Here is a 13,298-nt window from a genome sequence, read left to right as displayed (position 1 = left end):
AGGTGCTGGATGTCAAAGACATCCTCAGAGTGATGGGTGAGGGCGAGGTCCAGCACTGACGGATCATGTTGCAAATCAATATGTGTCGGTTTTGTGATACATTGTACAAGTGCACACTGAATAACAGTAGATAAAGGTCGCTATCGAAACCACTACCTAGAGCTGTAAGCTCAATCCAGTTGATGTGCGGTGCGTTGAAGTCCCCAATGATGAGACAACATTCTGCCATACTCCAAGAACAACAACCGCGCTCTACGGATTGGACGTTACTTTCAGGCCGAGGTTTTTAGTTTTATTTTTCTAGGATTCTCGCAGAGCTGGATGAATTATTTTTTCTTGGAATTATGGAAGTTAACTCTATTCTTAACTACTAACATATAAACTGTGAATTTCATGCCATATGATAAGTTCTGAGTTTAACTTACGGTATTTATGATCATATTCATACGCTAATTCATAATCATATAATTACATATATTCATTTGGACTATACGATCACACTATACTTTGTCACTTTGAAGCCATATATAATCATATTTGACGAAGATTTGCATTCCATATCTGTATTCTATTTCTTAAGGAATATATGGTTATATCGTATTTGAATGCCTTAACCCACGTACTTTATGTATCTACAGGATCTATTCAAACCTCTACCTAATATCAAGAAATATATATAACCGTGTATGTTAAAGGACTGTATTCACAATTTTATGAACTATCATTTAAATCGTATTTGGATACTAAAAAATATTTGATTTCCGAAATTACCCGTTTAATTCGGTGAGTCTGTAGAATTATGGTTTACTATGATATTAGTACTGCTCTAATAATAGACCTAATCCTAAATTTGTAGATTTGTCATGATATAACTGCCTAATCTATAAGATCTTACGTGGAAGTCACACCATCGACTACACCAACTCACTGTATCGTATCAATTACCAACACATGATGTAGAACAAGGTTAGGCTAGGGAAGGAACAATATATTTAAAATGAATAGGAGATATAAGGTAACATTCAGATGGACCACGCCTGCATGGTCAAGCCATGCTATCCGATCAACTCCAATCCATTCAATTCATTGTTCGCGCCTTCTCCATTGTTAGGTATTTCTCCGCGTTAAATATTGAATATCTATTTTCTGAGTAGTCTCGTGTTCAGCTTTGTGGATTGTGTGGCTATTGTCCAATGCCACTACACTACTCTCCCACCAGAATCAACGTGATGTTGGTTCGATACCAAATTGGATGGGATCGTCGCGCGCCGGAGGTTACCAAGGATAATAAGAATCCTCTGGGTATTGATAAGCTGAAAGATAAATCAAAAGAAAGCGGCAGCATCTGGTCGGGAAATACATGTAATAATCTTAAAATATCTGCCTTCATGCTTAAAACGCTTGAAATGACTATTTGGGTGAAGATTATTCGAGCTATAAAGAAAGGCATAATAATAATAATAAAACGATGCGTTCTTATAGTCGTTGGTTAATAACTTAACGTATAGGTAGTAAGTATTTTGTGTTTAGAGGTATTAAAGTAATAAATGTTGTAGAAATATTAATATTGGTATTAGTTTTGGTTTAAATTGTGAAACCAATTTACAATTATGCCGGTATGTTGTCCATATGAGTTGATTTCCAATTGCATATGTATTAGTAGGCTAACTGAAGGAACAAAAATATTACCGTGGAGAATTCCAACTAGTGTTCCAGTTAGTTTGATATGGTTTATTTAGTTACGGGGAGATTTTCTCAACCTCATTTTTACTTGACCGTGATAGAATTTAGTAATACTACTAATACACATGAATGTTCATCAAAACAAAATTTAAATACGTGAGTGATGATTATATGAATTTGGGACAGATAGCTAGGAACAAATCGTTAAACATGAGTGTATTCGTAAGAGACATGCTCTAGACTCAATGTTCTGATCTGTGGCAGACTATTTATTTGTATTTATACTTGCCGGCTGATTGGGCATACAAGTTAGTTGCAAGTATGCAGTTTATTATAAGGCGGAATACGATTTAATTGAGATATAGTGGTTGTAAGTTATTAAAATCAGTTAAGCCTATGGGTCATATTACGAAGTGATGTGGTGCTGCAAGATGTATTTAACTAAATAAGTTTTTACAAGATGATTAATAGTGATTGATGCTCATGTGATTATCAGGGAGTACATAAGTTGTAACCAAGGGAGTACACTCCCAACTCATGTCTATGATAATGGCTTGAACCTTAGTCAGTGTTGGGGTAAATTCGACATTGACGTTTTCAGTTTGCAGGAGATTTGCTCGACTGCTTATACTGATTATTTGCATGCATGATTGTGTCGCTAAACCATCAATTAGACTGACAAGGTTTTGAGATATTTACTGAATGAGCAACTGATAGAGAAACCTACTGTAATCATCTGTAGTGAATGAAGATAAAAGAAAAACAACACTAGTGATAATCATAAGTCAATTTGCTAACCAAATTTGTTAGTTTCATTAATTTTATCAATCATATTACGTGATTGTCAAGTTATGACAATGCTTTATGACGATATCCTGAAACTATTAAATTTAACTAGTTATAGTGTTGATTGAGGATTAGCCAGTGGAAAAATAGGTATTTTTGCTTTAGGTGATTCGAAATTATCAGAAATTTATCACGTTAAAGAATCCGAGACGCCTAATTTAATTATAAATTTCAATTCAGAAATATTCGTTTAGTGTTAATTCTAGTAGGCTACGGAGTTTTGATTTTAAACGTTTGTTTAGCCAAAAGCTACCTGGGAATTTAGTCATTTTACTAATGCAGTTGATAGTACCAAAATTTTTAATCTTATTATCTAAACTATGTTCGCATTTTAGGCTGCTAATATGATAAACCAATCCATAAACCCAAATACGATTAGCAACAACGACTATGATGGGTTTATTGATAAATGTTAAAGGCGATTCAGATGATTTCTAAATTCAAAAGATATGAAGACATAGTGTAACGTATGTACGGGCCAGGTTAACATGCAGGTTGTTGACGTATATGATGATTTAAAAATAATGAACATGACCAGAAAATAATTTTAAAGTTTAGACTTCTTGTCAAACTTCTGGCAGGAATATGATGCGTTATAAACATTCCATATGAAGTTACTGCATTTAGCCTAGGGACACTTACAAATATATGGCAAAAGGAACCGGAAAACATATACATGTTAGTAAAAAAATCATTAAGTAAAGTAGTTGAACTCGCCTGGATTATTTTTGAAAATTAGATTATTCAGTGGACGACAATATATAACGCCATTCGTGAGGAGTAGTAATGATCCAAGAGTATCCAGAATAAAACATGCAGTATGGCAATTAATTCCAGGGTGCTTGATGCTGTTGAGGTTTTTGCCACTCGCTCGGATCAGAACAACCGAATGAATCCAGATAACTGTGTGTGCCATTTAAAATGAACTTATGATTGCAGAAAACTTATAGCTGAAACTCACCGTATTTTTTTGGAGAAGTGTCATCCTCGTTGTTTGGCAATGGAACTCGAGAATATGAAATTAGGCAGGCAGTGGTCGGTAAAAAGATATTACAAGATAGTGCATCGTTTAAAACAGGATGAGGTGTTAAGTGAAGGAACACTGAGAATTAGATCCAGATAACTATTTAGTCCTTGATTGCATTGTTAGTCAATGTATATTTACGCTATTTACAGGTCATATTTGCTAGAGCTTGATGTTTAAACAAGACTATGTCGCTGAAGCATGTAAATGCTATTACAGCTTGTTAACAAATCATCAAAGCTAATTAGTTAATATAGACGACCAGTTTTTATTATCGATTGAGCTAGTTTGTCATGAGGACTAATCAATATAACATTACGATAATGCATGTGAGCATTAATCAGAGGACTATTGGAATACAGGGTTAACATAAATATAAAATCGATCGAGAAAGTTGAAGTGGAAATAAGGATTAATAATAATAGGTTGCGTTTCTTTAGTTGGGCTCACCAATGTAGAATTATGATCTACTATGATATTAGTACTGCTCTAATAATAGACCTAATCCTAAATTTGTAGATTCGTCATGATATAACTGCCTAATCTATAGGATCTTACGTGGAAGTCACACCATCGACTACACCAACTCACTGTATCGTATCAATTACCAATACATCATGTAGAACAAGGTTAGGCTAGGGAAGGAACAATATATTTAATATGAATAGGAGATATAAGATAACATCCAGCATTCACCACGCCTGCATGGCCAAGCCATGCCACTCGATCAACTCCCGTCCATTCAATTCATTGTTCGCGCCTTCTCTATCGTTAGGTATTTCTCCGCGTTAAATATTGAATATCTATTTTCTGAGTAGTCTCGTGTTCAGCTTTGTGGATTGTGTGGCTATTGTCCAATGCCACTACAAATTTACTCAACGAGAAACAGTACCACTGTCCTTTTAAATAGAGCGCGCGTAACAGCTAGAAATAAACCTCTCTGCACATGAGGAGTTGCGATGATGTTGTTCAAAGTAATACCAAAAATACATATGGGATGGGAATCTCATGAATCCAGGATCATCAAAACATCCTTCAATACAACAAAGAAGGAGAGGATCACAATGAATTTTGTCCAGTGAAATACACTCACCAGCGATTTCAACGAACGCAACAAACATGAGTTTCATGAGAAGCTGCAGTCAATCTCACAGACGTGCTCAGGAAACAACCTAATAATCCTGATGAGAAAACTAAACACCAAGGTTGGAATGGACAACACCTAGTATGGAGATAACATGAGACGAAATGGACTAATTGGGAGAAACGAACGAAGATGGTGAGAATGGTCAGAAGAACCACCAAATACAATGAACAACATGGACACGGCTGAAAAATTTCGAATTCGTGTATGACTTAGCTCTTCTATCCCACAAACAGCAACGAATACAGTTGCAGACATCCCGTGGATCGCAACATGTTCAGAGGAAAACAATTTCCTGAAATACATACAACACAGAGAGCAAACAACCAATCACACTGGATCGACAGGTCTTGGACGAGCTGGAAAGTTTCAAGTACCTGGTCAGCATCATGGATAAATAACGAGGATCTTAAGTAAATGTGAAGGCACAGATTGGCAGAGAAAGGTCAGTATTGCGACAATTCAAGAACACATGGAACACTAATTAATTGTCACACAATCCACGTTGACACAATTCTGTTTCACAGACCAAAACATTCAAGAACTACTACAACCATCATCAAAAATGTACAGGCACTTATAGACAGTTGTCTACACAAGATACTCAATATTGGTTGGATGGATATCATCAGCAAACAATCACTATGATGGAGAACAAACTAGCTTCAGATTAAGGGAGAAGATGCTGGAGGTGGATAGGACATACATCGTGGAAATCACCAAAATCCATTATAAAAATATCCCTAACTTCCAATCCTGAAGGTGAAAGGTACAGAGGTAGACCAGAGTACACATTTCACCGGGACTTCAAGGCAGACATCATAAGAATGAATAGGACTTAGAAACGACCGGAAAGGAGAGTTCAGTACATAGTTTGTTGGAGAATCCTGGTCAGCGGTTTACGGTCTACGAAAAGTGACACCTGTAGGTAGATAGTATTTCTATTGTCATTTTCACTGATTAGGTATGTGAACGATCCGTGGAACACACTATGCTAAAGAACAAATCATATACGTCAACAACCTGCATGTTAACCTAGCCCGTACATACGTTACACTATGTCTTCATATCTTTTGAATTTAGAAATCATCTGAATCGCCTTTAACATTTATCAATAAACCCATCATAGTCGTTGTTGCTAATCGTATTTGGGTTTATGGATTGGTTTATCATATTAGCAGCCTAAAATGCGAACATAGTTTAGATAATAAGATTAAAAATTTTGGTACTATCAACTGCATTAGTAAAATGACTAAATTCCCAGGTAGCTTTTGGCTAAACAAACGTTTAAAATCAAAACTCCGTAGCCTACTAGAATTAACACTAAACGAATATTTCTGAATTGAAATTTATAATTAAATTAGGCGTCTCGGATTCTTTAACGTGATAAATTTCTGATAATTTCGAATCACCTAAAGCAAAAATACCTATTTTTCCACTGGCTAATCCTCAATCAACACTATAACTAGTTAAATTTAATAGTTTCAGGATATCGTCATAAAGCATTGTCATAACTTGACAATCACGTAATATGATTGATAAAATTAATGAAACTAACAAATTTGGTTAGCAAATTGACTTATGATTATCACTAGTGTTGTTTTTCTTTTATCTTCATTCACTACAGATGATTACAGTAGGTTTCTCTATCAGTTGCTCATTCAGTAAATATCTCAAAACCTTGTCAGTCTAATTGATGGTTTAGCGACACAATCATGCATGCAAATAATCAGTATAAGCAGTCGAGCAAATCTCCTGCAAACTGAAAACGTCAATGTCGAATTTACCCCAACACTGACTAAGGTTCAAGCCATTATCATAGACATGAGTTGGGAGTGTACTCCCTTGGTTACAACTTATGTACTCCCTGATAATCACATGAGCATCAATCACTATTAATCATCTTGTAAAAACTTATTTAGTTAAATACATCTTGCAGCACCACATCACTTCGTAATATGACCCATAGGCTTAACTGATTTTAATAACTTACAACCACTATATCTCAATTAAATCGTATTCCGCCTTATAATAAACTGCATACTTGCAACTAACTTGTATGCCCAATCAGCCGGCAAGTATAAATACAAATAAATAGTCTGCCACAGATCAGAACATTGAGTCTAGAGCATGTCTCTTACGAATACACTCATGTTTAACGATTTGTTCCTAGCTATCTGTCCCAAATTCATATAATCATCACTCACGTATTTAAATTTTGTTTTGATGAACATTCATGTGTATTAGTAGTATTACTAAATTCTATCACGGTCAAGTAAAAATGAGGTTGAGAAAATCTCCCCGTAACTAAATAAACCATATCAAACTAACTGGAACACTAGTTGGAATTCTCCACGGTAATATTTTTGTTCCTTCAGTTAGCCTACTAATACATATGCAATTGGAAATCAACTCATATGGACAACATACCGGCATAATTGTAAATTGGTTTCACAATTTAAACCAAAACTAATACCAATATTAATATTTCTACAACATTTATTACTTTAATACCTCTAAACACAAAATACTTACTACCTATACGTTAAGTTATTAACCAACGACTATAAGAACGCATCGTTTTATTATTATTATTATGCCTTTCTTTATAGCTCGAATAATCTTCACCCAAATAGTCATTTCAAGCGTTTTAAGCATGAAGGCAGATATTTTAAGATTATTACATGTATTTCCCGACCAGATGCTGCCGCTTTCTTTTTGATTTATCTTTCAGCTTATCAATACCCAGAGGATTCTTATTATCCTTGGTAACCTCCGGCGCGCGACGATCCCATCCAATTTGGTATCGAACCAACATCACGTTGATTCTGGTGGGAGAGTAGTGTAGTGGCATTGGACAATAGCCACACAATCCACAAAGCTGAACACGAGACTACTCAGAAAATAGATATTCAATATTTAACGCGGAGAAATACCTAACAATGGAGAAGGCGCGAACAATGAATTGAATGGACGGGAGTTGATCGAGTGGCGTGGCTTGGCCATGCAGGCGTGGTGAATGCTGGATGTTATCTTATATCTCCTATTCATATTAAATATATTGTTCCTTCCCTAGCCTAACCTTGTTCTACATCATGTGTTGGTAATTGATACGATACAGTGAGTTGGTGTAGTCGATGGTGTGACTTCCACGTAAGATCCTATAGATTAGGCAGTTATATCATGACAAATCTACAAATTTAGGATTAGGTCTATTATTAGAGCAGTACTAATATCATAGTAGACCATAGTTCTACAAATTAACTGTTTTGATCGTAAATTACACATCATAACTACTGTTTACACTTTAATTGCATCTACCCCAGTTGAAGTGACATTGTACTGAGTGCTTCGATTTTGCTTTTGTGTATTTATTGCATCGAAGCATACTTGGTCGACTTTTACTTGATTTATTTAGTTAAGGTTTGAAAATCCTTTTACATATCCTGTTTCTGTCACCGTTCTAGTTGATCTAACTGTGCAACCCGCTATTAAACCGTCTACCCCGAAACAATCAATGAGTGACACCTCATTAGATATTGGTGGGCATGTTGCTACAGCAGCAACCGGTGACCCAGATAAAACAATCACTATCCCGAGTGGTTCTAATGTGGATGCTACGACTGATGGAATATGGATGACACGGAAACGCAGAAGATTAGGAAAGACAGCTGAAACTAATGAATGTTTACTTGATAAGTCCTTGGTGGACTCTCAGACCAATCCGCCAAAGTCCCATAGTAAAGCATCGTCTAACATTATTGTGAGTCACTCGCTCGACTCCCAGAACTCTGTTGCAATAAAAACTAATCGTAAGATACCAGTAGTTAAAATACAGGATCTAACGTCACGGTCGAAAGCTGTGAACACAGTTTCAAAAGAAGCTAAACCCCTCCCTAGCTTAATTATTTGAAATCTAAAGGAGTCGAAAGACAACGACCCTGCTAGAAGACATGCACATGACCTGCAGTTAGTGGAGTCTGTGGTAAGGAATGTACTACGTGAAGAGGTTTCAGGGGTACATATTACAAAAGTAATACGACTTGGTAAATGGGTTGGAGGCGAGACCCGACCAAGAAGGATCCTGAAGCTGGTTCTCGGGAGTTTTGAAGAAAGAGACATATTATTGAAAAGCGCACTAAAAACTCGTGCCCCAAATATGCGTATTCGACCAGATTAGCCGCTTGAGGATCGAATCAAGTGGAAGAATGCTCTTACGGAGTTGAGGACTCGCAAATGGCGAAAATAACCTTACCATTAAGGGTTTCGGGTAGTCAGGTCTTGGAAGCCAATGCTTCCGAGGCCTGTATGGGTAGAACGAATGATTACCAAAACACCTTAAGTGTGTGCTACACGAACGCTCGTAGTCTTAGAAATAAAACGTCCAAGGTAAGTCTGATGCTTACTCTCACCCTTTCTCTTTCTCCTGGTGATCGACTGGATCATGAAGACGTCAACGTCTGAAGGAAAGCGCGGGATACAATGGACATCTAAGATGCAGTTGGATGATCTAGACTTCGCAGATGATCTGGCCCTTCTATCCCAAACGCAACAACAGATGCAGGAGAAGACAAACAGTGTGGCAGCAGCCTCAGCAGCAATAGGTCTCAATATACACAAAGGGAAAAGCAGGATTCTCCGATGCAACACAGAATGCACCAATCCAATCACAATTGACGGAGAAGATTTGGAAGATGTAAAAACATTTACGTATTTGGGCAGCATCATTGATGAACAGGGTGGATCTGATGCAGATGTGAGGGCGCGGATCGGAAAAGCAAGAGCAGTATATTTACAACTGAGGAACATCTGGAACTCAAAGCAACTGTCAACCAACATCAAGGTCAGGATTTTCAATACAAATGTCAAGACAGTTCTACTGTATGGGGCAGAAACCTGGAGAACTACAAAAGCCATCATCAACAATTGTCTACGCAAAATACTTCAGATCCATTGGCCGGACACTATTAGCAACAACCTACTGTGGGAGAGAACAAACCAGATCCCAGTGGAGGAAGAAATCAGGAAGAAGCGCTGGAAGTGGATAGGACACACATTGAGGAAAGCACCCAACTGTGTCACAAGACAAACCCTCACATGGAATCTTCAAGGTCAAAGGAAAAGAGGAAGACCAAAGAACACATTACGCCGAGAAATGGAGATAGACATGAGAAAAATGAACAAGAATTGGATGGAACTAGAAAAGAAGGCCCAGGATAGAGTGGGTTGGAGAATGCAGATCAGCGGCCTATGCTCCATTGGGAGTAACAGGCGTAATTAAGTAAGTCTGATGGTGGATGAATTATGTCCCGATATAATTGTTGTTACAGAAACTTGGTTCATCGTAGATATAGAATATTCTCCCATCATGGCAGGCTATATCTTTATTAGAATTGATAGAGTTTTAAGTCGCAAGGGGGGAAGCATAATGTGAGATAGCATGTTGTAAGATTAAATCTAGAAATGGGTTAGTGACTATAGGGGAATATACCGTAGTCCGTGTTGTCTTGCTGACGACTTTATCTGAAGACACATCTGTTCTTGGAGTATGGCAGGATGTTGTCTCATCATTGGGGACTTCAACGCACCGCACATCAACTGGATTGAGCTTACAGCTCTAGGTAGTGGTTTCGATAGCGACCTTTTATCTACTGTTATTCAGTGTGCACTTGTACAATGTATCACAAAACCGACACATATTGATTTGCAACATGATCCGTCAGTGCTGGACCTCGCCCTCACCCATCACTCTGAGGATGTCTTTGACATCCAGCACCTTCCCCACTAGTGAATAGTGATCACGTTGTACTTCACTTTAAGATTAGGACACATGGTATACGATTCGTATCTGCTCCACCCGTCCCAATATCCGGTGAGCCAATATTCCGGGAATCAGAAACTGTGCTATCTCGACCGATTGGTCGGTCGACGTGGATGGATTGATCGAAGATGAATAGAATAAGTTTAAGGCTACATTCGAGTCCGTAACGTCGCCGTTTATCCCATGGTCAGCACGTAAGCTATCACATTGCCCTCCATGGATTAATAAGGAAACCCGGAAGCTGTTAAAGCGTAGGAAACATTTCTGGGACTTATTCTTGTTGACAGGTCATGCACCATTTAAGCGTGAGTACCAAAAATACCGTAATATCTGTAAGAAAACCATTGCCAAATCCCGTACCACTTACGAACCACAGTTAGTATATGATAGCCGTACTTGTCCGAAACTATTGTTTTCGTATGTTAAGCGGCAAATGAAACGTAGTGATGGTATTCCCCGTTGCTGTTACACGAAAATTCAGAATTACTAGCTGAATCAGATTGAGCAAAAGCTGAGACTTTTTCAGATTATTTTAGCGAAGTCTTCTCTACGTTTATTGTAACAAATACTTGTCCCACTCACACCGAGATACCAACCATTGAATCTGTACAGGTGACTGAGGAAACTGTCCTTCCGTTGATAACTAACCTCAAACCTGGTAAGATACCGGGCCCTGACGGGTTACATCCACGGTTGCTGTCCTTATTGTATTGAAGGATGCTTTGATGATCCTGGATTCATGAGATTCCCATCCCATATGTATTTTTGGTACGGTAATAGTTACCGTTACACTATTGAGGGTAAACCTCTTCCATGCGTTCAAGAGCATAAGGACTTAAGAGTAGTATTGAGTCATGATTTAAAGACAACTGCGCATTGCAAAGCAGCCGCTGTCAAAGGTTTTCGTGCGTTATGGTCACTTCGCCGAGGGTTCAAATCTTTTGACGAGGACACGTTTCGAATTTTATATCCAATATATGTTGGGCCACATTTAGAGTACTGTATCCAAGCAGCTAGCCCGTGTCTGGTAAAAAATACTAACTACCTTGAGCGTGTCCAGTGTGTGGGAACGAAATTAGTGAAGGGTCTTTCTAGACTCCCTTACGATGAGCGTTGAAAACGCCTAAATCTTTTCCCCTTGTCGTATCGTAGGACACGAGGTGACCTTATACTGGCATTTCGTATCTTTAATTATGATTTGGGTATTAATATGTCTTATCTCTTTGCTCCCTCCAGCACTAATAATCTCCGAGGTCATAGCAAGAAGGTTCATAAACCACGATCTAATAAACTTAAAGTGGGATCCCGTTTTTCTCATGGAGTAGTCAATCATTGGAACGCCTTACCCGAATAAGTGGTATCAGCCCCATCAGTGAATACTTTCAAGGAAAAGCTGGGCCTTCACTGGAAAGCAATGTGTCAGGATTAACACCGGTTCACCAATCTACTATCCTTATTACTGAAGACTAAAGACTGAAGACTTAACGAAAATTGGAAAGATATTGGCCAATGAACATACAGTGCCGTAAGTATTAGTAAAACATCAAAAGAGTGAATAGTAAGTGACAAAAACTGTAGTAGAGATCATTTTTTTAGCTCTCCAAAGCCTATGAATAGTAGAAGGCCTATGTAAGTCGATCGAAAAGCTTGATTTTTTTAAACGCTCACATTTGTGAAATTTGAAGGTCAGGGTCGAGTAGGTGGCTTTTTGGAGGTGTGTTTAGTGAGTCACTTCACTGTTTGGGGATGTTGAGGGATTTAGCTTTCCCAATGAAGTCCTCTACCATCAAACTATTTATCCTGGTTTTTCTTCTCTTACTGGTACTCCAACTCATATTCTTCTACTCCTCAAGCATAGATGGTAAGTTACATGTGGTGTTAATTTATACGTTAGACTGTCTTCACAATTTCATTATATTTACTGTACTATTTTTGTTCAACTTTTTTAAGCATCTTGAAACAACGTTTGTAAGCGTCGTATCCGGGTAGTGCCCTTTATTTGCATAATAAGGAAACGACTCTTACCAATTAAATACTCTAGTACTTTGAATTTTCCCTGATAATTATTGGTTGGAATATGGTAAAGATAAAGTCTGCAGCAGTTTCCGTAGTTTTTCAGTTAATTTCACGTTCATGGAAAATGGCCTTAAGGGTTCCTTTTGCATATAGAAATTGGGTGTCAGGGAGTGACTATCTAATAGGATTTTCTTGGTAGTTCTCAATCGTTTTATCGGAAACTACGTCTAAACATGTGTCACTGAAATTCTCTACTAGGGTACACAGCACCCACAATTGTTGGTCAATTGTTCAACTATCCGCTTTACCGATATTGATGGTTAGTCTAAGCTATCTCTCCCGTTCTTACTATTGTAGAAGTTGAGAACGGTAGTTGAATATCCATTTAAAAGTACGTTATACCCCAGATATAATGTGCTTGCAAGCACATGGATTTGGAAATTCACTTCGAAATCAAGTTTTTGGAAAAGTTCACTCGTATTTAATCCTGAGAAATAATTGTAGATCAGTTCTTTTCTGTTGTGATTAAGTTTACATCCACTAAAATATAATTTTAATTAGACGGATAAATAATATTGTGCGATATTTCAACCTTGAACTATTGTCTGCCGTTCTCAATTTGGAAGGCATGTGGTTCTAAGTATCATTTAACACCCGAACAGACCCCAAGGAGAAGTCTACTTAGTTTTTGAGCCGAATAAATTTTGGAGGAACGCCGGTGCATTCATTTGACCTATATGTAGCAATATTCTTCGCTCATCTAG

At 37.7% G+C, this 13,298-nt stretch overlaps 1 protein-coding gene across 1 annotated transcript in view; it reads left to right on the top strand.

Annotated features, from left to right (window-relative positions):
- The first annotated feature begins 12,195 nt into the window (after positions 1–12,195).
- Positions 12,196–13,298, top strand: part of GALNT1 (Polypeptide N-acetylgalactosaminyltransferase 1) — a 53,161-nt gene continuing 52,058 nt past the window's right edge. Inside the window, exon 1 of the mRNA XM_035730302.2 lies at positions 12,196–12,379. Within this exon, the coding sequence (XP_035586230.2) occupies positions 12,265–12,379 (115 nt within the window). The 5' untranslated portion in view covers positions 12,196–12,264. The remainder of the gene's footprint in view (positions 12,380–13,298) is intronic.

The sequence above is a fragment of the Schistosoma haematobium genome, chromosome 1 (assembly GCF_000699445.3).
Source record: "Schistosoma haematobium chromosome 1, whole genome shotgun sequence".
Taxonomy (NCBI): domain Eukaryota; kingdom Metazoa; phylum Platyhelminthes; class Trematoda; order Strigeidida; family Schistosomatidae; genus Schistosoma; species Schistosoma haematobium.
Note: the sequence above shows the minus strand (reverse complement) of the source record. Positions and strands in the feature narration are given on the sequence as shown.